The sequence below is a fragment of the Musca domestica genome, unplaced genomic scaffold (assembly GCF_030504385.1).
Source record: "Musca domestica strain aabys unplaced genomic scaffold, Musca_domestica.polishedcontigs.V.1.1 9, whole genome shotgun sequence".
In the NCBI taxonomy this organism is placed as follows: domain Eukaryota; kingdom Metazoa; phylum Arthropoda; class Insecta; order Diptera; family Muscidae; genus Musca; species Musca domestica.
Window position 1 is genome coordinate 17,219,331 of NW_026712435.1, and position 27,734 is coordinate 17,247,064.

General features: G+C 35.0%; 3 protein-coding genes across 3 annotated transcripts in view; 1 reads left to right on the forward strand and 2 right to left on the reverse strand.

Moving 5' to 3' along the window:
- LOC101897560 (protein boule) overlaps positions 1-7,220 on the reverse strand; it is a 222,018-nt gene extending 214,798 nt beyond the window's left edge. The window contains exon 1 of the mRNA XM_011292330.3: positions 7,089-7,220. The gene's annotated coding sequence lies outside the window, so the exon portion shown is untranslated. The remainder of the gene's footprint in view (positions 1-7,088) is intronic.
- A 14,170-nt stretch (positions 7,221-21,390) lies between these two features.
- LOC101898247 (syntaxin-8) lies at positions 21,391-23,231 on the forward strand. Its single transcript, XM_005178825.4, has 5 exons — positions 21,391-21,543; positions 21,602-21,796; positions 22,569-22,894; positions 22,958-23,062; positions 23,118-23,231. The coding sequence occupies exons 1-5, from the start codon at positions 21,518-21,520 to the stop codon at positions 23,174-23,176; spliced, it is 711 nt and encodes a 236-aa protein (XP_005178882.1). The 5' UTR covers positions 21,391-21,517; the 3' UTR covers positions 23,177-23,231.
- Positions 23,232-23,691: 460 nt separating this feature from the next.
- Positions 23,692-25,757, reverse strand: LOC101898419 (cytochrome b-c1 complex subunit 2, mitochondrial). Its single transcript, XM_005178826.4, has 4 exons — positions 25,573-25,757; positions 25,270-25,406; positions 24,900-25,203; positions 23,692-24,821 (listed from the first exon to the last, which is right to left on the reverse strand). The coding sequence occupies exons 1-4, from the start codon at positions 25,615-25,617 to the stop codon at positions 23,979-23,981; spliced, it is 1,329 nt and encodes a 442-aa protein (XP_005178883.1). The 5' UTR covers positions 25,618-25,757; the 3' UTR covers positions 23,692-23,978.
- Positions 25,758-27,734: the final 1,977 nt, after the last annotated feature.

Below are 27,734 nucleotides of genomic sequence, written 5' to 3' on the forward strand. Positions count from 1 at the left end.
TCGGACCATTTCTTTTGGTACCTCTTCCATGATCTTGATAACCAAAACGAGTATAAAATCCGAAATAAGCATCCGACTCTCTTAAAATTTCACACATTCCAACATTTCTATTATCGTAAGATCTGGTGTGAAGATGAGATATATCGATCTACTTCTTCTGGTACCTCTCCCACAGAGGGATCAGAGTTTTAAAGACAAAACGCCCTAAAAATGCGAAATAAGCGTCCGATTCTTTTTAAACTTCACACATCTCAATATTTCTAATTACACAAGATATGGTGTGAAGATAATAGACATCGGCCTATCCCCTGTGGTAGCTCCCCCCACAAACGATGACGAAATTAAAATACAAATAACTCTCAGCGATTCCATTCAAACCTGTTATATCTTAATATTTTCATCAACAAGAGATCTGATGTGAATGAATTTGTCTGCCCAATCACTAGAAATATTCGCATAAAATTGAAACTAGTCCAATGTTTACATCAGACATATATCAGTAAAGAATTGGACAACACAAGGTGTTCGCAGATATGTATCATCTTGAAGAGAGTTGGATGCTTATTTCGATTTCTTCGAGCGTTTCGTTTTTCAAAATCTTTGACCCTTTGTGGCTGGGGTACCAGGAGGAATGGTCCTATCTCTATCATCTTTATAAAAGATTTTGTGTTGATGGAAATATCGATGTATGCCAAGTCTGAATGGAATCGAATTTTAGAGCTTCGTGGATATTAAAATGTTTGACCCTTTGTGGGGGGAACCCATCGTCACACCAGACCTCTGGCTTATAAAAATATTGTGATGTGTGAAATTTGATACGGTACATCGTTATATTATTTGCAAACTTAGATCGAGTTCGGAGATGGACAATATCGGTCCACCCCTTGTGGTACCTCCCCCACAAAAGGTCTACCTTTTTTCAAAGAAAATATTTTACTGTCCAGAAAGAGAAAGGATTATCCTATTTTGCTCCAACTTTGTAAATCCTTATATCTGCATCAGTGCTAGATCAGATGCGAATCAAGTACCTCCTCCACAAGGGGTCAAAATTTTGAATTAAATGTGATGTAATAATCCGATTGTGTGAAATTTAAGGAGAATACAATGCTTATTTCGCATTTTATGTGAGTCATGATTGACCCGTTGTTGGGAAAGGGTTGTCCGATATATTCCATCTTCACAGCTGATCTTGTGTTAATAAAATATTGCGATGCATGGAGATTTTTAAAACATATAATTATTCAAAATTCTTACCCTTTTTGTGGGAGGTACCGGACGGAGTGGTCCGATATTTTCATACCAGATCTTGTGTTATTAGAAATATTGGAATGTGCCAAACTTAAAGACGACAATCGGACTCTTATTTTACGGTTCATGAAAGTTACATTTTTTTCAAAATGTTGACATTTTGTGGAGGAGGTTCTTGATGGAGTGGACCGATATTGTCAATTTTCCCACCTGACCCAACACTGATGAAAATATTGCGATTTGCCAAGTATGAGCAAAATCAAAAGATTGTTTCTAGTTCTATACGGTAGATTTTTTGCTACGAAAAAGTTGATCTTTTGTGGGGGTGGTATCAGAAGGAGTGGACCGATGTTACCCATCGCTGAATTCGATCTAAGTTTTAGAATAATATTACGATGCACCAAGTTTGGATCAAATCAGATACTCCCTTCGTGAGTTTTCGTGCGCAACAGGCGGACGAACGGACACCCCTAGATTGAATCCAAATGTCATGAATGTACTGAAATGGATTTGGTGCCAAGAGACCTAGGGGTCTACAACCGTTATTTCGATGAGCCACGTTCTGGCCATTTGATATGGTATGAATATGTTAAACAAGTAAAAGAACACTAAGTTCGACCGGGCCAATCTTTTAATACCCTTCACCTTGGGGTAAAGGAAACATTAGAAGAAATGTGGCAAAAACCATTAAAATGCCGAATATCGGGAGGTATCGTTATATGGGGGCTATACCAAATCGTGGACCTACACATGCAAGGTTTCGCCAACGGAGCTAGAACCCATTATGACCTACAAATACCAATTTTCAGACAAATACGTGAAAAAAAATGTGGCAAAAATCATCAAATTACCGAATATCGGGAGGTACCATTATATGGGGGCTATACCAAAACGTGGACCTATAACTACAATGACTCGCCACACGAACTGGTCTAAGACGAATATTTAAGGATGTTACAAACAGAATGACAAAGTTAATATACCCTCCTTTCCAAGGTGGAGGGTATAAAAATGTTTAATTCACCAAAAATCCAAAAATTCCCAATACAATTCTTTTTTGTTACGGGAGCTCCATTAAATACGCATAGTTGTGTAGGGTTTCATATAGTCGGCCCCATCCGACTTTCGACCTTTCCTTATTGATTTTAAATTATATTTTTTCTTTATTTTTAAAACTCTTTAGAAAATGAAAAAAAATGATCGAAAATAAGTACAAGTTTGTTGCCAGTCGTACGTACGCCCATATCTAAGAAAGACCTACAAAATATAAGTTTGTCAATGAAAAACTTGTAATCGTATGATTGCATGAGATTACTTGGGTAATTGTTATATGCCTTTGACAAGTTGTATTTCCAACCTCCATCTTCAAAAGTCTAAAATAGTTAAAATTGAACGCTAAACAAGAATAAGTGACTCCAACTTATATTGCGAGGTGTTTCAAACTGCGAAAATTTTGAAAATATTCATTCCAAGGTAGACGCTCTTAATTTCAATGTATACACCACCTACCTATTTCCAATGTTCACACGTTTAAGTGGTGCCTACCTACATCCTGGATGAAAGTAACAAGATGATTGCTAGAAAAATCATCAGCGCTCAAGAAAAAAAACAACCAGCACCATTAACCAAACCACACGACATTGCACACACAAACACACACTCACACGAATCTATGTCCAAAAACACCCATTTGCAGAAAATCGACAATTGTTGTAGTGACCACATTGAAACCAGTTTCTAAATTATTAACAATATTACTTTCAGAAAATCAAGTGTTTTCCTCTCAAATTTGGCCATCGTACAGAGGAAACACCAACAACAACAGCAACAATAACAATAACAGCGTCAACCAAAAGCACAAGAATGGATATAAATCAAAAGAAAAACACTTGTGTTGCCAGAAACTGCCTGCCACCAAGCCACCTAAAAAGCGAACAGAGCAGGAGGAAGCTGACTGGGTGATAAGTGGACACCATCTGTGGTACTCTCTAGCAAGAAACGAGCAAACACGCCAAAACAAAACAACAACTTTTGTGTTAGTGTCACACAAAAACATAAACAAAGTCAACTAAATTGTGGTATATGCTCCGTTCAAATTTGGTCTCTCTACCAAATGCTCTCTGTTTTGAATCTCTCTTTTTTTGTAACGGCATCAAGAGCAAGACAGGGAAATGTAGTTGCCATCTAGTTATTAGATTGCTGAATGGTCACTGGATTCTAGTAACAGAGGACCAAAAATGCCTTCATTATGCACAAGCCCTATCATGCTAGAAGAATACAGGTAGTCGCTTTGAGACAGCTGCTGGGACAATGAACTGTCAAACCAATTTTGAAATTGAAAATGTTGAATGAAAAATTATTCAAATTCGTTAAAATTGTTGAAAATGCATATCATAACAACCTCCGATTGGCGTCGTATAAGAAAACATATAGAAATCTACTTATTATTGAAAAAAAAAAACATTTTTAAAATTTTGACATATCAATGTTCTGAGGCGTTGATGCATCCACCTATATTCTTCTACCATGAGCCCTATATAAGGTCAGCCGGTAAGCTCATCCGACTACAAAATTTGCTGACAAAATAAAGAACTACGTGCCCAAAACGTGCCTCATCGAAATAACAATTTTAGACCTTAGGTCTCGTTTGGGCCAAATCCGTTCCAGGATATTTGGAGTCGATCTTGCGATGTCCGTCCGTTCATCTCTCTGGTGGCTGGCTGGTGCGCACGATAATAATAATAAGTGAGTAACCGATTTGGTACAAACTTGGTACGTGGTAATATGATTATCAAACTTAGACCGATTTTGGAGATGGGCAATATCGGTTCATTCCTTCTAATAGCTCAAGCACAAAAGGTGGCAATTTAAAAAAATATATATATTTTGCTGCACAGAAAGAGAATGGTAAATCCGATTTTGCTCCAACTTTGCAAATCCTAATATTTGCATCAGCAATAGGACACGTGAGAAAAAAATATTCATCAAGTACCTCCCCCACAAAGGACGAAATTATTGAATATTTATAACTCTTATGAAATGTGATGTAAAAGTCCAATTGTCTTAAAATTACATACATCACAATATTTTTATTGACCCAAGGTCTGTTATAAATATGGTAGAGATCGGACCATTCCTTCTGGTACATCCACCACAAAGGGTCAACATTTTGAATAACCAAAACGATCATAAAATCCGACATAAGCATCTGGTTCTTTTCAAATTAGACACATCACAATATTTTTATTAACCTAAGGTCTGGTGTGAAGATGTATATATCGGTATATATATCGGTTCACTCCTTCCGGTACCTCCCCCACAAAAGGTCAACATTTTGAATATCCATGAAAGTCATAAAACGCGAAACTACCAGCCGATTCCATTCACACTTGGCACATCTCAACACTTCCATCAACACAAGATCAGTTATAAAGATGGTAGAGATCGGACCATTTTTTCTGGTACCTCCCCCACATAGAGTTCAAGATTTTGAAACACAAAACCCTCAAAGAAAGCGAAATAAGTATCCAATTCTCTTCAAATGTCACACATCCAAATATTTTTCCTAACGCAGAATCTGTTGTTAAGATGTTACATATCAGCGAACCCCTTCTGGTACCTCAACCACAAAGAGTCACAATTTTCAATACTTTTATCTGTCATAACTTGCGAAACAAGTCAGCGATTCTTTACAACTTGCTATATCTAAATATTTCTCTCAACCGGAAACCTGAGATAGATTTCATTACGATCTCTAAATACGATATTTGGGACAACTCTGGTGAATAAGGTCGCGTAATTTATCAAAATATAGGGAGGGGCTAGCAAAGACCTGAACCTGCATAGACAATTTTCTTTTACAGGCTGTAGTACCTATTAGGGACTTTAAATACAAAATTTCAAAGAATTTCGGTGAATATTATACCTAAAATCATCAAAATACCGAATTTAGGGAGGTACTGATATATGGGGGCTATGCGAAGAAATGGGCCTACATTGACCTTTTTCTGTCATAGACTCAAGTTACCATTAGGAATTTCAAATATGAAATTTGAAATAATTTCGGCGAATAATGTGTCTAAAATCATCAAAATACCGAATATAGCGAAGTACCGTTATATGGGGGTTATATCCTGTGGTATGGGCCTGCATAGCCAATTTTCCGTCACAGGGTGTAGTACCCATTACGAACTATCATTACAATTCCGGTGAAAAAAGGTCGTTTTAATTCTAAAAAAAACCAAATATACAAAGACGTGGACCTGCATACGAAACTTCTAGTCATAGGGTAAATGATGTTGTTAAAATCATCAAAATATCGAATATGGGGAGGTACCGTTATATGGGGGCTATACGAAAACGTGGACCGACATGACACATTTTCGAACTTAACCTGGGAATCTCACTGGGAAAATACACATGTGCGCTTAATTTTAGCCTTCGATCTTAATTCGTTCGAAAGATAGCGTGATTACAACAGACAGACAGACAGACCGACAGACGGACAAACAGACAGAGAGACACAGCTATATCGTTTTAGAAGTTTACGCTGATCAAGAATATATAAACGGTGGAGGTAAATAATAAAAAGGAAACCAATTATAAATAAAGATATTGGGATTTAATACTGGAACATTCCATTTTTAACTCAAATGCCAATGAGATCGGTTGGAGAATGGGTGAATCTATATAGACAAGAATTGATATCAATTGCGAGTCTTAAATACAAAATTTAAAACAAATCAAAAATGTGCAAAAATGTGACTAAAATTTAAAAAAAGCAGAATATTGGGATTTGACGTTATATAGGGCTATATGAAAACGTGGACCGATATGCCTTATTTTCAATACCAACTATTACTAATTTAATATAGCCTATTTTCCATGGTAGAGGTAATAAAAATGCCGACCTAAGGAGAACTTACCCACCAGACTAGCTATATTTTTACATGATCCTTGGTATAACTCGAATAAACAAAATAAACATGTCCCCAATCTTATGGAGGATGGAAAATAAAACATGAAATATCACCATCCAATAATATATCATCCAGCATTTAAAAAAATGTCCTAATACTTTTTGCGGCTCTATTCTGCAATGTGGCAACACTTCCATTTGTAATAAGAACAAGTGAATAAAAACATGTCAAGTCTCCTCTCAAAGTCACTCACGACGCACTCACACACACACCCAACACATGCATTTTCAGGCAAATCATGATTATCTTGATTTGGTTTTGTTTTTGCATTAAATTCGTTTTGAGAGAGACATTTGGGGCGGCACGTTACAAATGTAAAAGAGAATATATGAGATTTGCAATAAATTATAAACGTTGCATTGCACACATGTATATGTGTGGGGACATGTGGTGTGTGTGTGTCTGTTTCTTTTTGCAGTTAAACAAGACGACATGGATGGTTATTTTGTTCTTTTTCGAGCTGGTGTCTAGGCAATACTGGTTGTTCTCCTTCTGTCTCCCCAACAAAGGCTACCAATGACTAGTATTCTACCGTTGTGACACAGTGACCCAATTCAAAGATTCCATTTTCCGGTTTTCCATCTAATGGACGAGATGTATATACATATATAAACGGTATATACCCATCTATATTGGGAGCATGGTTTGATTTAAAAAAAAGGAACAATCACATGTCAGGATTTTTTCTTGGAAAAATACATCAAACAAAAAAATATCATTTTTTTTAATTGGAAGTAAATAATTGGTATCATTCTTTTGAATGAATAAAATTATCAGAAAAATCGGTCATGTAAAAAACACCACAAGAGAGCAAGGAAACGGCGTTGAGCAAACGAGACCGGAGAACATTACAACACTTACCGTTATTTTACGTTACACACGAAGAACCGCACACTGTTGTAATTGCTGCTGTTGTTGTTCGTTTTATTGCAAATGTTTTTCCGCAAACAAGAAGAGAATACTTTTTCGCACTTCACAAATTATATAAATTTTCTTTTAAGAGAATTGTGTACTGTTTTGGAATTTTATTTAATTTTTCTGTTTTTGATCACAAATACAAATGCTACTCGATTGATTTGTTTTTTTACATTTTTTCGGCAACACAATTTCCAGGAAACTTAAGTAGTATTTTTTGTGGAAACACTCTTTGCCATAAATGTGCACGCCTTTTTTTCAAAAACACCAACACTTTAATGTCACCAAATGTTCCCAATTTGGCGCCGCAATAATTGTTTTGATTTTTGTTATTTTTTTTTTTTTTCAAATACCTCTGAACGTTGTCTTTTCCGATTTTTTGTGAACAATTTTTGATTGCAAAGGATTTTTTAAAGAAAGATTTTTAATTCGAATACCTTTGGCTGAATGATTTAACTTGAGTTAAATTCTAATGAAACACGCGTAAGCTTGCCGTTTTCGCACCAACTTGCAAGAAGAAAATTCTTAGAGTGAAAAATTGTCAGCTACTGAATTTTCTTCTCGTTGCTCTGTTATTGCTGAATTGTAAACTATTGTGAATTGATTACAACAAGAAAAACAAACAAACAGAACGTATGATGAAAACGGAATCAGAATAAAGGGCATTTCACTGCTTTGGCAGCACTTTTTGTCATATGTTAACTGAACACAGTTGCCATATCCCTGGTTGTATGGTAGAACACCAACGCTTGGTGACATTGATATGCCAACAATGTAAAATGTTTCGTAAAAAATTAGTAGGTTTTTAAAGGTTTTCTTATACTACGCCAATCGTATTTTGTTATAATATGCATTTTTCGACAATTTCAAAATTTTGAATAATATTTCACTCAAAATGTTTAATTCCAAAATTCGTATGAAAGTTCATTGTCCCAGCAGCTGTGTCGATGCGATTACCTATATTCTTCTACCATGACTGGTTGTATGCATGGTACAATAAAAAGGTAAGGTAGAGCTTCCAGCTGATTACAATTTTTTTCTAAGTGTGCCCGACTTCTGTCAATTTTGTGTATGTATTTATTGTTTTGAAAAATAAAAACAAAATATTTTCAAAATCAATGATAGGAAGAAACATAAATAGCGGGACGCATATTAATGATATTAACCAAATTTCCCACGGAATTGAAAGATTGAACACTAAGGATCATATTTTTGTGAGGAAATCCAGGCATTTCATTTATCTTTCGCGCTATATGATGCATTTTAAAAATAACCAAAAAAATATCAAATAAATGAAAACAACTTGTTGGATATAATTTTGAATAATTCTGACAGGAAGCGGGCATAGCATCAGGGCTGTATTTCTGAAGTTTTACGAAGATGTTCTACCTCCTAATTGTACCATGGTTGTATGCATTTTTTTGGAATATAAATGTAGTTGTTATGGTACCCAGAATACTCATATGCCACTGCTGATTGTTATACTGGTTACTGATGACTTCTTAAGAAGTAGTCGTATTCAATTTTTGAGAGATTTTTCCATTTCGTTGAGGTAAACATTTGAATTGATGTGGTAACGGTTATTGTTATAGCTCAATTTTGGCATCTTTTATGAATTTACAGACTTCTTTAAGACACTTGTCGGTTCGGTGTTTGAGTAGATCCATAAGATTGGTGTACGAATTGAAGAATTCATAGTTGCTTCATAACTGATTGTGTTTTGAGCAGTCTAAAAATTAGATGATTTTCAGATTCCGGTATGTTGCAGACATCACATAAGTTGGTGTCCCTTCTATTTACTTTAATAAGGTAAGTCTCTGCAAATGTATGGCCAGCCAAAAGACGATTCATTAATTAGATTTCTCCAGGTTACAAAGATAACCCAGCATACCAATGTGACGATGGAGGTGAGGCGAAGAATTGGCAGAAGTAATTGCCCTTTGTTCTTGATATTGTTTTGTAGTTGTTGTCCCATTCATTCCACAGAGTCTCGTAGATTGCGGAATGTGCATCTTTGATTGATAGATGTATTGGCATTATACAGCCAACTGTGGCCGCTTGTCTTGCGAAATAGTCAGTCCGTTCATTTGTTGTGATGCCTATATGTGAGGGAACCCATATAAAGGTGAGTGAACTGATATTGGAGTTGTTAATCTTTAAGTTTATTTCGTTGGCCAGGTTGTGGTTGTTATTGTGCTTTAATGAAAGACAGGCATTTTTACTGTCTGTTAGATTGAGGGCCTTTTCAATACCGTCCTCTAGGATAATGTCAATTGCCTTATTAATTTCATTTAGTTCACCCATTAGGGATGAGCACTTTGAGTTAATTTTAAAAAAGAAGTTCTGGTTAGAAGAAATGTTACATACTCCACAGCCAGTTGTGTTGCCCATGACCGAAGCATCCGTCGCCCAGATGGATGTGCCAATACTTTCACATTCATTGAGTTTTTGGAGAAGAGTAATTTTGAAAAATTCTTTTGACTGAGTTTTCTTTCCAGAGTTGAAAATATTCATGAGACATGTTATTTTCTCACCAGGGGGTTCAAACTGAGAGAATTTTGTGTTCTCCAAAATAGGTTTGAACTTGTTGTACATGAGCCCAAAGCTTGTTTTGCATGTGGGATTAGCTTTGTATGATTCATAAGGATCGGTGTGAAATAATTTGAATTATAACAGATATTGTGAGCGTTGTTCAGGTGGAAGAACTATCGCAAGTGCATAAATAATTTGGACAGGAGTGGATGGAGTCAGTCCTAGACATTTTCTTAGTATCTGGTTCTGAAAGATTGTTACTTTCTTGTTAATATAGTTCGGCATGTGGGCCATGGAAGAAACGGAGAACTCAGTTTTTGAGAATAACAGAAATTTTGCTAAATTTGTTGAAATTTTTGGATGTATTCCAGCTTTCGAATTAATCATTTTGAGTGCATTAAGAGTTGTGTTACATGAGTTGATTACCTCATCCTAGTTTTTTTAACGTTCTTAATGTGCCGGCCAAGAAATTTAATTTTATCGACAGAATTTATCCGAGTGTCATGTACCTTTATTTCAGGAACTTTCCTTGCAACCTTTGCTACATACATAACAACTGTTTTTTTTTTCTGGATTGTACGTGAGATTAAAGGATCTTAGAATGTTTAACTCGTTTACCTTGCACTGGAGGATGTTGTTTGCTGTGTCAAAATCTTTGTGCGCCGACAGTATGATAAAATCATCAGCAAATTGAAAGATCTTGGTGAATTGATTCCATGTAAGCCAAGTGTGTAGATTTTGAATAAAGTTGGACTTAAACAGCTCCCCTGGGGAAGATCATTATAAATTTCAAGAGCCTCATGACTAATGCGCGCTGCTTTAGAAAATTTATTATCCACATAGATATTTGATCGGGCCCTTGGAGTTCTTCAAGTATTTTAAAGAGAACCTCAGTTTTTACGCAATCGTATGCTCTGGAGATATCAAGTGATACGATTATAACTTTTCACCAAGCTCTTTGTGGTAATTGATTGTGTTTAGCAAGTCATTTGTGCACATAGATGGGAAATATTTTTCCTATATGCGTATGTGTTATGAGGTAAAATGTTTTTGTAGTCCAAGAATTTTTGAAGACGATTATTCACCATAAGGTTGATGATTTTTAAGAAAAAGGATATAAGTGAAATCGGCCTAGAATTCCCAAAGGTATCTAGGTCCTTGCCTCTTTTTGGAATTGGAACAATCTTAATTTTCCTCCATTCGTCTTTGACGTCACAATTTGTCCAGGCATTATTCATTGCAATCAGCAGATTTTCCTTGGCTTGGTCTGAAAGATTATTAACCATCTCGTATGTCATACCGTCTACTCCAACTGATGAAGGTTTGTCTTTTTCTTTAGGTTTAATTCCTCGGTGGATAAATCGATTGTCTGGTTTGAATGAGTTGTGGTTACTTTAATAGGTGTGTTGTTAGGGACTTGATCCCTAAGATGACTGAGGAATTTAATGTAATTATCTAACGACCATTTACTTCGGTGTTCCGATGTTAGAGAGTGCTTGCTAGCACGAACAAATTTGAATAGAGATTTTGAACTTGGTTCATTATTGAGATCATTTATTTTCGTTTTAACCCTCAAGGACTATCGCCTGGGTGGAATCCACCCATAAAGTTGAATTTCTTAGAGAAGTTTATAATTTTTCATGAAAATCCTAACTAAATTATAATATAATCCTCATTTAAATAGTCATTGATATAAAAAATCATTATTTACAGCTACTAGTATGGTAATTTTTACATAAAGCAGGTTTATTGAAAGCCTTGGGTGGTTTACACCCTCGATAGTAATGGCGATCCAAAATTGTGGGTGTTTTACACCCACGATAGTTATCAGTATTGAAATATATCAGTATAACATATTATTATATTTTCTTTGGAATTGGTACACAAAAGGTATGTTTTTCTGTGTTAAAAGTAGATTATAAATTAGTGTACCGTTACGCCAAGTGCGGTTAGAAATTCTTTTTTCAGTGCAGTTTTGACTAAGAATGTGTGCCTACGAAAAGAATCAAGAGCGACTGATGGCGCTTTTATCAGATGTTGACTTGGATCAAGAAGAAAATATTGGTGGTGAAAGCAGTGATGAGAAAATTATGAGCAATCATGACTCTGATACTGAGCAAGAATTTGATAAAAATGAAGATAATGTTGTAGTGCAATACATTGGGAAAGATGGAAGTATTTGGCAAAATGTTCCATTTCCAAAAATGCGAGCAACGGCTGAAAATATTTTCACAAATGCTCCAAAAGTAACAGCTACGTCACAAAACGTGCAAGTAAAATACAAAGATTTGAAAAATTCACGTTTAACACATAGAGGTGATATAAATGCTTTATTTGGATTGTTGTATATCGGTGGTCTACACAAGTCTTCACATGTAAACGTAAGAGATTTATGGGCGTCAGATGGTACTGGGTTAGAAGAATTTATAGCCACCATGTCATTCAATCGATTCTTATTTCTAATGCGTTTCGACCATGTTAACACCCGTATGGAGCGTCGAAAATTAGATAAACTAGCCCCAATACGAGAAATATTTGAAAATTTCAATCAGAATTGTGAAAAAAAAAACTTTTCCTGCGGTAGTTATATAACGGATGATGAAAAATTGGAAGGCTTTCGTGGACGCTGCAGTTTTAGACAATACATTCCTAATAAGCCAGCAAAGTATGGTATAAAAATATTTTCCGCGGTTGATTCAACAACATATTACACATCTAAATTGGAAATCTATTGCGGCTAACAACCACTGGGTCCATATAATTTATCAAATAAAGCAGAGGCAGTAGTAAGACGAATAACCCAACATCTACAAAACTCGGGTCGAAATATAACGACTGACAATTGGTTTACGTCTTACAGTCTAGCCGAATACTTGTTGAAAAAAAACTACGCTTGTTGGAACCATGAGAAAGAATAAGGGTGTCTAACCCCCTTATTTTCTCAACCCAAAAATCGGGAAGTTAAATTTTTGGATTTAGAAAAAAATCTACGATCTTATCGTACATTCCAAAACGGAATTTGTTGCTCTCTAAATTTCTACTAAAGGTGGAGGCGATACGACAGACCAGTTATGTGCTATATATAATGTTGCCGAACTTCAAATCGCTGGCCTTCGGTGGTATTCTATTCGCTTAAGAACTTGGCTGCCATAAATGCACGTATAGTTTTGTTATATACTAAAAATCCACTTCTGAAATATAAAAAGCGATCTCTTTTTATAAAAGATCTTGCATTCAGTCTCATTGCACCACAGATAGAAAAGCGTAGCAAAATTAGCACATTATCAAATAACCTAAAATTAAGCTGTCAAAAATTTGCGAAGAAGTTCTGTGCTAACATTGACGAACAGCAGAACATACCTCCACCAGCCAAAAGACTTAAACAATCCCGCTGCCAGGTATGCGGTAAGGGATCGAAAAACTAAGACGACATGCTGCAAATGTGAAATTTTTATTTGTAAAAGTCACACCAACCTTCTTTGTACCTACTGCTATGGAACATCTTTTGCAAGATACGAACTTAATCTATAACGATATGTTTACATGCTGTAATGAATAACTTAAATTTGTAAGTATTTAAATCACGTTTTAGAAAAAAAAATTACTTTATGCCAAAAAAAAAAATATTAAATAACTTTTTCTTTTATATATTCTCAGCTTTCCAAATTAGTCCGTTAAAGGATCATGATGCAAAAACTCAAGAAGTTGAAGCTGATTTTGCAAAGTGCATTTTTAATTTTTTTATTTTTTTCTCTAATTGTTATATTCCTAACCAAATCATTAAATAAAATAAGTGAATTAAACATAGAATTTTGCTGTTTTTCAGTAGTTGGGTATTCATTCTTAAAAACAAATGAATTATTATATAAGTTTCGCTTGTCATTTGAGAAAACCAAATACTAACGTTGTATGGGTAGAAACCACCCATCCATAGTACTGACGTAAGTGGAATAGACGATAGTATTCGAGGGTTAAACGTTTTTTTTTTCTTTGGCATTTCTGACTGAATTTTGAAATTTTTCGTTGCCTCAAGTAATTTGGCAGCATTGATCTATCGAAGGTTTTCTGAGGTGCTACTTGGAGCCTATGAGTTTTTTTCGACTACAGGATCCCACCAAGACTTTAGAGTATGGTTATTTTTGACCACGTACGTTGCGTTTTTTATTTCGCGATTGCTTCATTTGTTTTTAAATTTCCTCAAAAGAAGGAGAGAATTCAACACTTTTGATACTGCTGAGTAATTTTCTTTTTGCCAGAAATGTTTTAATTTTTACTTTTGTGTCGCCTACACTAATGATGATGAGAGAGTGATGACTTCCACCAATTGTTGAAGGGTAAGTTTTCCAGGAATAACTTAGACCCGTATTTGTAAAAGACAAATCTAGTACTGAGCCTGTATTTTGATTTAAGTTTTTCTGCCACTATTTAGACAATAAAAATCAGAAGCGTCAAAAATATATATAACAATGTGACCTCTGTGAGAATCAAACGTGTCCCCGTAGCACGAATGTCTTGCGTTAAAATCACCACATATAAATACGTTATTTTTAGATTCTAAAAGGCACAGTAACTTTTCAAGCTCATTTTTAATATCACAAGATTTTATTGAATGCGGGAAATAGATTGAGACAATGACTAAATTGTTTGATAGATTGGTAGTTTGACAGATTATTATGTCCAAAGGTGATTGAAAATTAATTTTTTTAACTTTATATGTTTTATAAAGAGAATTGCTACACCTCCATAGTTGTCAATTCTCTTTTTGGAAACTATATTGTAATTAAGTATATTTGTGGCATTTTTGATTCATCAATATTGAAAATTTCACTTAGTACACATATATCGATGTCTAATTTATTTAATATAAATTCGAGAAACGGTTTGTTTTTATTTAAACTTTGTATATTGTGTTGTAAGATGTTCATATCGCTTCAGAAGAAAGAAAATATGGAATGACACTAATTTTGATTTGTTATGTTGAAGTCTGATTATTTTCTTGCTGGTTTCTTGTTTCACTTGTATTAGTTTCAGAACTTTGTAAAAAAAGAATTTTTGATTCATCAATATTGAAAATTTCACTTAGCACACATATTTCGATGTCTAATTTATTTAATATAAATTCGAGAAACGGTTTGTTTTTATTTAAACTTTGTATATTGTGTTGTAAGATGTTCATATCGCTTCAGAAGAAAGAAAATATGGAATGACACTAATTTTGATTTGTTATGTTGAAGTCTGATTATTTTCTTGCTGGTTTCTTGTTTCACTTGTATTAGTTTCAGAACTTTGTAAAAAAATAATTTTTAAAACTGTTAAGGATGTCTAGTCCTTCGGAACTATTTAAAGAGGTAAGTATGCGGGACATTTGGTTTGTGAAAATTGATATGGTTTTTTCTATTTCAGATACTCTGGTGAATTTTTCGTGTTCATAAACTGCCTTCGATGGAATAACTTCAACGGTCTTAGCGACTGGGTGAATGTGTTTTGGTTGGAGAACTGCTACTTTGTTGTATTTGACTTTGGCTATTCTTCTATTTATCTCTTCTTGGATGTGGAAAGGGAATGGTGAGTGTTCATTCTTTATTGAAATTGTCTTCAGCCAGTATACTGAAAAAGCTTTGTGTTTCAGAGTAAGGCTGGAAATACATAAAGCGCATATTTGGCTGGCTTAAGTTATCGGCTGGCTTCTTCGTAGATGAACAAAGGAGTTTTGGGTTGACCTAGTTCACTTTTGTCCCTAGGCTCCTTTGTTCATTTCCGAAGAAGCCAGCCGATGACTTAAGCCGGCCAAATAAGCGCTTTATGTATTCCCAGCTTAAGTTTGAGTCACTTCCCTTCTACTAAGATTCGATAAGGTCATAATAGATTTGATGTTTTTTTTTTTTTAAATTTCCATCTAGGACACTTATTTTGATCTTTTGAGGTATGCGCTGTGCTACTGCATAAAATGCATTTTGGGAAGTCACACTTGACCTTGCATGCTGTTGAATTTAGGCAATTTTGACACTTTTGTTCCCTACATTCATTTGGACACTCAAGATGAATTCCACTGACAAAACATCTCTTATCGGAGCGGAATCAAGAAGCAATATGGCCTAGACGGCCACAATTCAAGCACTGTCGATCTGGGGGTATGTAAAGATCCGGTGTTATTCTGGTTCCACACATGAATATGAATTGAGGAACTCCATCGTAAATTATTCCAATTTTAACCGTTTCAGTCGGTATAATTTTGTTATTTCCACTTTTCTTGTAAAGCGGTAAATTGAAGTGACATCAATGGGATTATTACGGTGAATTGACACTCTGATGGTGTTTGCATCAATTGATATTGGGACGTTTTTAAAATTATAAAAACGTTGTAAAAACCGTCAGATATTTCCGCTTTTAAACCAAGTTCTTGTTGCGTTTTCTTTTCAATAACAAAAAATTGTTCAGAAAACATTCAAATTCGGATGTTTTCAAAATGTTTATTTCATCGTATGCATTGACAAAATCTAGAGTTTTTGTAGGGAAATGATCCTTAAGAGATATATAGAACCTGGTTTTGAAAAGATGTGTTGACCTTTAATTCAGCTTTTGCGGTTTTCAATTATTTATTCAAAATAAATGCAACAAGTTGTTTGATTTTTTTATTGTTTTGATACTAATTCTGACATTGCCAAATGAGCCAAACAGGTAGACCTCTATACTTGCAATTTTTTCAAAGTTGACCTACCTTCTCTTCATTGTACCATGTTGTAACCTATGTTTTTACAGATGCAGTTATTAGCGATGTTTATGTTGTGCAGCTTTGCATACAGATGCAACTCACAATTTTTCTTCTGGTGCTTATCTGAGTCTTAACCAGCACATAGAATGGCCCAGGATGATTTTTTTGGGTACAAAACATTGGCGGTAAGTGCACTGAAATTGTGTTGGATGTTATTAACATAATCTTCATTGTCATTAAACACTTGAAGATAGCTGTTGTTTTTAATGGGCTGGCCATTATTTTTAATAAATGCTTTATTTTTAATTTATAGGGTGTCAGCTCGTCTTTTGTTTGGATCCCAGCAGGGATTTGGTGGTTTAGGGGGTGGGGGCGGTTCTCCGTCCATAATTAAAACAAAATAATGTAATATTCCCTTTTTTAGTAACAAAAATGCGAACAACATAAACCGCAATTTATTTATTTATTGTTGTTCAAAAGAAAAATTGCGAAAAAAAACGAATAGAATAGAAAAGGCAGAGTAGCATCAACAAGGGTTGAGTAGCGACTGGTTGTATGCATGGTACAATGATATCAAGGTAGGGTATGATACCATATGATTTTAATTTTTTTATTTTCTTGGCTTAATATGTCATCTTTATTTGTTTATGTATGTGTTTTCTTTTCAATAACAAAAAAATTGTTCAGAAAACATTCAAATTCGGGTGTTTTTAAAAGGTTTTTTACAACGTATGCAGCGACAAAATCTAGAGTTTTTGTAGCGAAATAATCCTTTAGAGATATATAGTACATCATTTTGAAAAGAAGTGTTGACCTTTCATTCAGTTATCGCGTTTTTCAATTATTTATTCAAAATAAATGCAACAAGTTGTTTGATTTTTTATTGTTTTGATACTAATTCTGACATTACAAGCCAAAGAGGTAGTCCTCTATACTTGCAATTTTTTCAAAGTTGGCCTACCTTCTCTTCATTGTACCATGGTTGTATGCATGGAGTTTTGGGTTGACCATGGTTGTATGCATGGTACAATGAAGAGAAGGTAGGTCAACTTTGAAAAAATTGCAAGTATAGAGGACTACCTCTTTGGCTTGTAATGTCAGAATTAGTATCAAAACAATAAAAAATCAAACAACTTGTTGCATTTATTTTGAATAAATGATTGAAAAACGCGATAGCTGAATGAAAGGTCAAAACTTCTCTTCAAAATCATGTACTATATATCTCTAAAGGATTATTTCGCTACAAAAACTCTAGATTTTGTAGATGCATACATTGAAATAAACATTTTGAAAACACCAGAATTTGAATATTTTCTGAACAATTTTTTGTTATTGAAAAGAAAACACATACATAAACAAATAAAGATGATATATTAAGCCAAGAAAATAAAAAAATTGAAATCATATGGTAGTTCTGCCCTACCTTGAATTCATTGTATCATGGTTGTATGCATGTTGTAAGCAGCCTAACATATAGGCTTTAATGCTGATAACTGGTGTATTGCTTTGTACATGGTACAATAAAAAGATAAGGTAGATCTACCAGCTGATTACAATTTTTTTGTAAGTGTGCCCGACTTCAGCCGATTTTGTGTATGTATTTATTGTTTTGAAAATGAAAAAAAATATTTTCAAAACCAATGATTGGAGGGCACGTACATTGCGGCTCTCGCATTAAATCTATTAACCAGTTTAGCCATGAAATTGAAAGATTGAATAGTTTGGATCATATTTTTGATAGAAAATCCAGACATTTCATTAACTTTTCCCGCTACTTAACTCATTTTATAAATTAAATATATCAAAAAAAATTAAAACAAATTGTTGTATATAATTTTGAATGAGTCTGACAGGAAGCGGGCATAGTCTCAGGGCTGTTTTTCTGGAGTTTTACGAAGCTTTGTAGAGCATTTAAATTATTGAAGACTAAAGGGCTAAGTACATAAGAAGCTTGAAGTCATGGCTAGGCATATTAATGTCAAATTATAATGGAAAACGACGGCTGGATTTTAGTGCGGCTCTGTAATCCCTTTGTGAAATGTCACAAAATATGCCTAGCCATGACTTCAAGCTTCTTATGTACTTAGCCCTTAAGGCTAAAAAAAACATAAAACGCATATTTGGCTGGCTTAAGTCATCGGCTGGCATCTTCGTAAATAAACAAAGGAGTTTTAGGGTGGCCTAGTTCGATTTTGGCCCTAGGCTCCTTTGTTCATTTCTGAAGAAGCCAGCCGATGACTTAAGCCAGCCAAATATGCTCTTTATGTATTTCCAGCCTTAGGCTGGAAATGAACAAAGGAGCCTAGACCCAAAATCGAACTACGTCAACCTAAAACTCTTTTGTTCATCTACGAAGAAGCCAGCCGGTGACTTAAGCCAACGAAATATGCTCTTTATGTATTTCCAGCTTAAGGGTGCAAGTACATAAAAAGCTTGAAGTCAAGGCTAGGCATATTAATGTCAAGTTATAATGGACAACGACGGCAGGATTTTAGTGTGACTCTGTACTCCCTTTGTGAAATGTCACAAAATATGCCTAGCCATGACTTCAAGCTTTTTATGTACTTGCAGCTTAAAGGTGAGGGCACGGTAGAATGAAGGAGGCAATGTCATGCAATCATATGTTTACAATTTTTTCAAAATTATTCATTTGACAACATCTCATTGTCAAAATTTGTGTTTATAAATTCATTGTACATACACAAATCGGAGATGGGAACCAGTTTTTAAGTAGTGAAATGTGACAAGGTAAATTACAGAAAATGCAGAGTTGGCTAATTTGAAATGACTTTACCTTCTTAATTCTTCTATCGATGAGGGTACATAAGCAAATTGTAAAGGAAAACGACGGCAGAATTATAGTGCGGCTCTGGCATTCCTTTATGATATATCACAAAATATGCCATGCGAAAACTTCATGCTTATGTACTCACGCCTTAATTATTCCTTACTTTAGAAAAAGTAAAAGATAGAGTTTTCCATTATAGGGGTTTTAAACCCTCAGCCATATGGCTAGAGAGGGTATATATCATTTGATTTTACCCTCTGCCATATGGCTAGAGATGGTATATATTATTTGCTACGGCCAAAACGTGCCTCATCGAAATAACGGTTTTAGAGCCTAGGTCTCTCTAGACCAAATCCGTTTTAGGACATTTGGAGTCGATCTAGCGATGTTCGTCTGTCGGATTGTCTTACTACCTGGTGCGCATGATAATTCTCGAAGGAAGTATCCGATTTGATCCAAACTTGGTAAATCGTAATATTATTGTCAAACTTAGATCAAGTTGAAAGACGGGCAATATCGGTCACTCCTTTTGGTACCTCTCCCACAAAAGGTCGTTGTTTTCAAAAAAAGATGTTTTCCTGCACAGAATGGGAAAGAATAATCCGATATTGCTCTAACTTTGCAAATCCAAATATTTGCATCCGTGCTAAGGTGCGAAAATAGACTATATTGGTCAACTCCATCAAGTACTTCCCCCACAAAGTGTCAAAACTTTGAATAATTATAACTCTTTGAAAAATATATAACTGTAACAGTCCTATTCTCTACAAATGACACATATGACAATATTTTTATTAATCCAAGGTCTGGTGTGAAGATGGGATATATCGGTCCACTCCTTCTGATAACCCCCCCACAAAGAGTCAACATCTTGAATATCCATGAAGCTCATAAAATGCGAAATCAATATCCGATTTCATTCAGACTTGGTACACTCAATATTTCCATCAACACAAGATCTGTTATAAAAACGCTCAAAGAAAACGAAATAAGCATCCAAATCTCTTCAAATTTCACACATACAAACATTTTTGCTAACACAAAATCTAACTGAGAACCGCTTCTGGTATCTCACCAACATAGGGTCACGATTTTCAATTATTTTATCTGTCATAACTTGCGAAACAATTCAGCGATTCTTTACATATTGCCCTATCTAAATATTTCCCCAACGTGGAACCTGAGATGAATATGGAATTTATCGGAATTTATGATTTCGCATAAAATTGGATATAAATATTTGATTTTCTTGTAATTTTGCTCATACCAATATTTTTATCTGTATTAGATGAAGCATGGTAGAACTAAGAAGGTGAAGTCATGTAAATCAAAAATGGGAACTGTTTTAATGCATTGAAATCTGAGCAGTTAAATTACAGAAAATGCAGAGCTGGGAATTTTAATTTGAAATAAGGATACCTTTATTTCATTGTATCATGAGATAAGGTATGAAAATGGAATACTTCGGTCTCATATCAAGTGAAGGAAGCAGGCACATCGCAACATTTATATCATATTTATTTAGATTCGACAATATCGACCCAATGGACAATATTGAGGCATTCCTTCTGAACCTACTCCATAGAGGGTCAACAGAAGTTATAATATATTTAAATAGAAAATTGGCTCAGAGTGAACATCTGTCGGCAAAACCGACTGATGCTTTTTAATTTGGTATAATTACATTTTTCTGTTAAAATAAATGCATTTATTCAGAGATATGACAAACTTTATGTAAATACAACAGTAACTCACTGTATTTGTTCACAGTGGCATCTTTATTTTAAATTAATATTAATAAACAAAGTGCATTTGTAATTAATTTCGTGAAGGAAATCTTTAATTTAGTTCTTCAATATAAAATAAACGATTTGCGTTATCCATTTTTATTTGAATATATTTTGATGGTATTGCCATATTATCAATATAAAATATGGCCACATGTATTCAGTAAACTTTACGTTAAAACATAAAGGGAAGAAGGTCTGACTTTTTACTAATCGGACAGTTCATATTTAAATGAAACTTGTAATAACAAAAAACAATTTATGTGTCCGACAACATTATTTTTTATCTGTGTGGAAATATTTAATATGCTCAGCCCTCAGTGCTTTAAACGCTTGATATTGTACTACGTGTAAACGTAGTTTAAGTCCCGTTTGGGATCGGTTCAATTTGGATTTCGATTTACGTATCCCTATCCTTTGCTGTTTGTTTTGATTTCTCGATTTTTATTTGTCTTCGTTTTAGAGATGCCATATCGAGATGTGACATATTCGTTTTCTTATTCATCCCGTCCGTCTGTGATTGTTTGTGGGTTTCCATTGTCATAATTGATAACAAATGGCTCTGGTTGATGTTGATTCATGGTAATTGTCTCTTTTTTTACGTATGAACCATAATTCCTCACCAAAATCCTATTGATAGGTTAACGGAATATGAATCTTGTTCCCGATTAAATCACACTTTGCTGTCGCAGCTCAATGAGAGGGATGGCAAAATTCAATCTTCGCCAGATTATAATCGCTTGACACTATCCATACAAGTGGGTATTAAACAATTCGACCGAGAATTGCAGCAATTGAAATATGAACTGAATGGGGCGTCAAAAAATAAAACCATGTAAGTAGGAGAGAAGAATGCCCACGGTGTCTATGTGGATACCTCCCATTGAATTGATATCAATGTAAATTAGCAAACCACTATTTTTGGACGAATACATTACGTCTATACTACAACTATAGATGGCAAAGAAAAAGTTTTTTTATTCAAAAATCAAAGATTTTATAATGTTTTTATTGGCACATGATGAAAACAAGAAGGTGCCAAAAATAATGCGTCCAATCTTAAGACATTCCGCTTGCCGAGTAAAAAAAAATTAAGATTTTATGATATTGAACTACGTTCAGGTAAGCAGGAAGATATTGCCAGAGTATTCAACTTATTTAGAATCGGTAGTTTCGGCGTAGGTTAATTTAAAATAGGATATGAAACCTTTGAAATGCTGAGTGAAAGATGCACATATATCCCACCTCCATCTGAATAATGATTTTATTCGTTAAAAATCGATCATAAACATGAAACATTGACAGGTGTATATTTCTTTAGGACATAAAACGACAAATTGCAATAAATTTCTTGGAAACTGTTTCTAAATATTTTAGAACCGAAGGGGGTTACAGCTCAAAATACAATAGACGGACAGACGGACATAGCTAAATCGACTCCAAATGTCCTGAAACGGATTTGGTCCAAAGAGACCTAGGGTCTAAAACCGTTATTTCGACAAGGCACGTTTTGGACGTATCAAATGATACATACCCTCTCTAGGCATATGGTATAATGACTTCTTTATAGAAAAAAAAACTCGTAACGTTAAAAAAATAATTTACAGAACATTTGAAGAAATCGAACGACGACAGCGCCTATTGGACGCGTTACAATCCCAACGTCAGATTTTGCAAAATAAATACACTAATACCACACGAAATGATCGTGCCGCATTGTTGGAAAGCAATTGGCCGTCAACATCTGCTACTAGAGATGTGGCCGACACTGCCGACGAAGATTCAGCAGCCATAATCGATGTTGAACGATTGAAGCAGGCGCAAATAGATATGATGGAACAACAAAATCAAGGTTTAGAAACTCTATCACAGACCTTAGCACGCCAGAGAGCATTAGCCACACAGCTGGGCCAAGAAGTTGAAGACCAAAATGGTAGGAAGCCTCTTGCACGAATAGCAATTCGATTATTAACAAATGTTCCTATTTTAATTGCAGACATTTTGGACAATTTGGCCAATACCATTGAACGAGTCGATACTGGTGTTAATAGAGAGACGCGAAGCATATCATTAATAAATCGAAGTGATAGCAACACTTGTGGTAAGACGTGCACAGACATGTGTAATAATCTTTCTAATTAGTTAATTCTTTGCAGGTTATTGGGTCGTTATTATAGTTCTGTTTGTAGCCATAGTTATTGTTGCCTTGTGGTAAAATAATATAACTTAGATCTAAGCGTATTCGTAATGTCTGTATAACAATATTTTTTTTTTTATAAAATAATGATGTTGAACTATCCAAAGAAGATGTATTGTTGTTTTATATATATACATAATGCTGATCAAAATACACTCTTACTAAATATATAACCATCAAAATGTTTTCTTTGGTTATACAGGTAGGTAGGTATTTTTATGACATATAAAATTTCAAATGGACGCGTCTAGGTATTTTTGCTAATCTGCCTCTAGCTTTAACTCCAAATTTTGAAATGTATTGGATGTGTCTTTGAATCTTTCGAATAAGATTGCAACGGATATAACATTGCTACAGAAGAGTTTAAGGTGATGTGGCTTGGAAATTACCTTTAGGGTCTCTGCCGACTGTCTCACTGATCGTCCCAAAATATGCTAATTGTAGTATTTAGAAATCAACTCTTACGAAGGGAGTTTTTGATAAAACTTCACCGCAATTCACATAATCATATGCCTTCTTAGAAAAAATAACAATTTTCTTCGTTTGTGTTGTAATATTTATTTTATTTGGGTTCGTTCTCTAAAGAACATTTAATCTTTCAATCATTATCTTCCGTTTATCACTAAATCGATCGTTTTCAAACTTCACTAAATAGTATTGAGGGGTTCTATGTGAATGTAAGTGACTTTTACAAATTACAGCATTTTCAAATTGTTTTTGTTTATTGCATTTTCTTTCGGCCCCTTCAACCTTTGTTTTATATTTGTTTGGTATTAACAATAAGTTTATGTATTATGAAAAAGATGCGTGTTTTCTAAATTTAAGCTAAATCAGAGGCATATGGGACATTGGCCAAATTACCGACAGCGCCCACAGACAATTTGGAGGAACCAGCCTTCTTGGCAGCAGCTTGAACATCTTGTTGGGAAACACCATCAATGGCAGCAACGAGAGCATCGGCGCTCTGGACACCCTTTGTGAGGACAGCTTGCAAGCCCATTTCAGCTACTAACGAACTATCGGTGGCATAAGCCTCCAAAACAGCAGCCTTAAGCAAGGCTTTGCCGCGGTTCACATCATCGGAGGACACTGTGCCAGACTTGAGAGTACGAGCGAGAGCATCAACAGCTTTGCCAACATTTTGGGCATCGGTAGAGACGACGAAACCGAAGAGACCGGCATCAGAGTAGCTGGCATTCAAAGCAGAGAAGCAAGCCTTGGCATCACCTACTGCTGAGGAAAGAGCCTTGCCGAATGGTCCATTAACGGCACCACGTTTTGTAGCTGGGCCACTGCCAATGGCAAACTGCAAAACGGCGAAAGCCAAAGCTTCTTTGGGATTGCTTACAGCACCACCTTGACCAGCAACAGCGACATGAGCTACATTGCCGGGGGTATCCTTGCGGGCATCACCACCATAATAGTTGGCACCAGAGCTTGATTTGCCACCAGTGGGCAATTCCAAACTTTGGGCAAATCCAACCAAAGCATTGTGGTCTACACCCACACCTACAACAGCACAACGACCAGCAGTGAAGTTGTTAGCAACATAATGCAACATAGTTTCGCTGGACAATTTGCCAATTTGGAACTTGGGGATGTACACTGAGTTGCCCAAGCCAGTACGGAAAGCAGCTTTGTGCAACAATTCAACAGCTTGGACCTGAGACGAAGAAATTTTTCGGTAAAATCACAACTTCACTTAAATCCCATCTCAAAGTACACTTCAAAATATTCTTACCTGTGGTGGGACAGTTGCAACTTGATTTTTAATGAATGGTACGCTGTCAGACAATTCCCATGGTTTGAAAGCGGGTTGAATAACATCTTGCAAGTAGTGCAAGCCAACTTCTACGTTGTTGGCAGTAGTTTCGACAGTGTAGGCAACAACTTCACGATCAGATGTAACAGTCAAGTTACCACCGACTTGCTGGATATTGCGGGTAAGGGCGAAACCAGTAGAATTCTTATTGGTCAAACCGCCAGCAACACGCAACAAATGTGTGGCACCTTGGGTCTCATATGTTTCATTGCGGGAACCAGCTCTGAATTAATAAAAATAATACCATTATTTATTCTTAAATACTGACGCTTCAACTAGAGAGCCTCACCCGAAAACCACGGAAACACGAGTGACAGGCAATTGAGCCTCAGCGGTGGCTACAACAACTTTGTTGTCAAGTTGTTTAGTTTGGACAGCAGCAGCTTCACCAACTGGTCTGGGACAGGCAGCGGCGTATCCACGTTTCTAGTGGGGAACATAAAAATAGGCATTGTAATTGTTGTAAAATCCAAACCAAGAGTTTTTTCTTTTATGGTTACGTTTTGGCTATTTACGTAACCATGCTTATACACGATTTGTCACTCAGAACTTCCGATATTTCAATATTTCCACATTGGCAGTTGTTACTTACAGCAATAACACGCAACAAGGGAACTTTGCTAGCGTTGGAAGCCATTTCAATGAACTTTAATTGATCGCTTTAGTTTTTCAAGGAAAAGGAGCAGACAAGTTAAATTCCCCCTCTGAAGAAAATTTCAATTTTTTCTCCACCACTCTTCTCGTTTCTGACAGACAGTACTGACAATATAGTGGAAAAAATGTAGCCAAAAATGACAGCTGTTTGGTATCAACAAAAATAAAAAACGTTCCAATTTAAAGTGAAATTAACCCCGCATTTACAAGTGGTCTGTTCCAGAACTGCAAGAATGTGCAAGTTTTTACTACGATAACGGATTTCTCTTTATGATATCGAAGAAAATGGCAAAAGTATTAGATTCTTGCAGTTACTGGAACAAATCAATAGATATCAAAATTTGTCTTTGTCGCGTAGGCGTCCCGACAATTGCAAGAATCTACAGTCGCATTGACGCATCTGGTGACACTTTAAATTGTAAAAATATTTTTGGAATTCAAAATTTTGAATATAAAATAATGATGTTGAACTATCCAAAGATGTATTGTTGTTTTATATATATACATAATGCTGATCAAAATACTCAAATACTCAATGAATGAAAATTTACTCAATTTAGTTTAATTGTGGAAAAAGAATACTATAACGTAAAAATGGCTTCGCATAAGAAGACATTTAAAAATCCATTAAGTTTCGCAAAAATTGTTTTCAATATTTTAGACATGTTGACAATGCATGCATGATAATGTTCAAGTGCTGGTGCATTTACATGTCATTAAACAATGAGGAGGTCTGGTTTTGTAATAAATACTATAAAAACACAACCCCAATACCATGCTTGTTTTCTGTCAGAATTATTCAAAACGACATTCAACAAATGTTTCTCAGTTTATTTATGTACATTTTATTTTTTTTATATTATTTTAAAAACAATTGTGAAACTAATATATAGTCTGTTCCAGAACCTTCAAGAATCTACTAGTTTTGCAATTTTTTCAATATCAATTTTTTCAATCAAATCGTTTATCGTAGTAAAAACTTTTACATTATTACAATTCCAGAACAGATCAATTTATTGTAGAGCGTGCATAGAATTTAACCAGATTGACTATGGGATTGAATAATGAAACAGTTTAAATCACGTTTATGAAAGAAAATAATGGCATTTCAATATTTTTTTTTTCTGTTCCTGAACTGCAAGAGCGTACAAGTTTTTACTACTATAACCGATTTTCCCTTTACGATATCGAAGAAAATTGTCAAAATAGTGCATTCTTGCAAGTACTGGGGCTGGATTCTTGTTCTATGAAAATATGAAATGAAAAATAATTCCTTTATAAAATTCAAAGTGTCAAATAGACTTTTAAATATGCAACAGTAGACATTGTTTATTTTTAATTTTTTTAACAAAATGCTTATATTGGGAAAAACCCGCGAAACAAGAATGGAATTTCGGGGTTATTACAAAAGATTGATTCTAAAATAGTAGGGCAATACAGTTTTATAACAAAATTGTACAATTTCATTTCATTTATTTCATTTATTTACCTTACAAAGAAATATAAATAAGCCCACAGGGCCCATAACTTATATTATCTATCTACAATACCCTAACATAATACAAATTCAATGATTAATTCAAACTTAACAAATAACATATTAAACCTATAATTTATCTTAATAATTCACAAGAAGCTCGAACCCTACACCTCGATTCACCATCACCAACTAAACAATAGTCTAGTAGAGCAGTGAAAAAGTGTAGCAGAAACGAGCTAAAAATAAGAGAGAACTATTTTATTACTCACAAAACAGAGTATAAATAGTAACTCACATTATACCCTACAAATAAAATTAAGAAGATAATATAGTGGCTCCCCAGCCCAAACAAAAAGAAAAGCAAAAAGAAAAACCCATAATAAACCGACGCAACCACTACAAAAACATAGCCTACATATTTAGGCGAAGGTATTCAATTACTTTAACCCTAAACAGATAATTGGTATGGGCAAAAGTACGTAAGGCCAAAGGAAGCTGATTCCACAATCTCACCGCCCTAACCACAAATGATCTCTCACCAATGGAGGACGAAAACCTTGGACACAACAATTGAGGATTTCGAGATGATCTACAAAACACAAAGTTGTCACGAAGAGGCG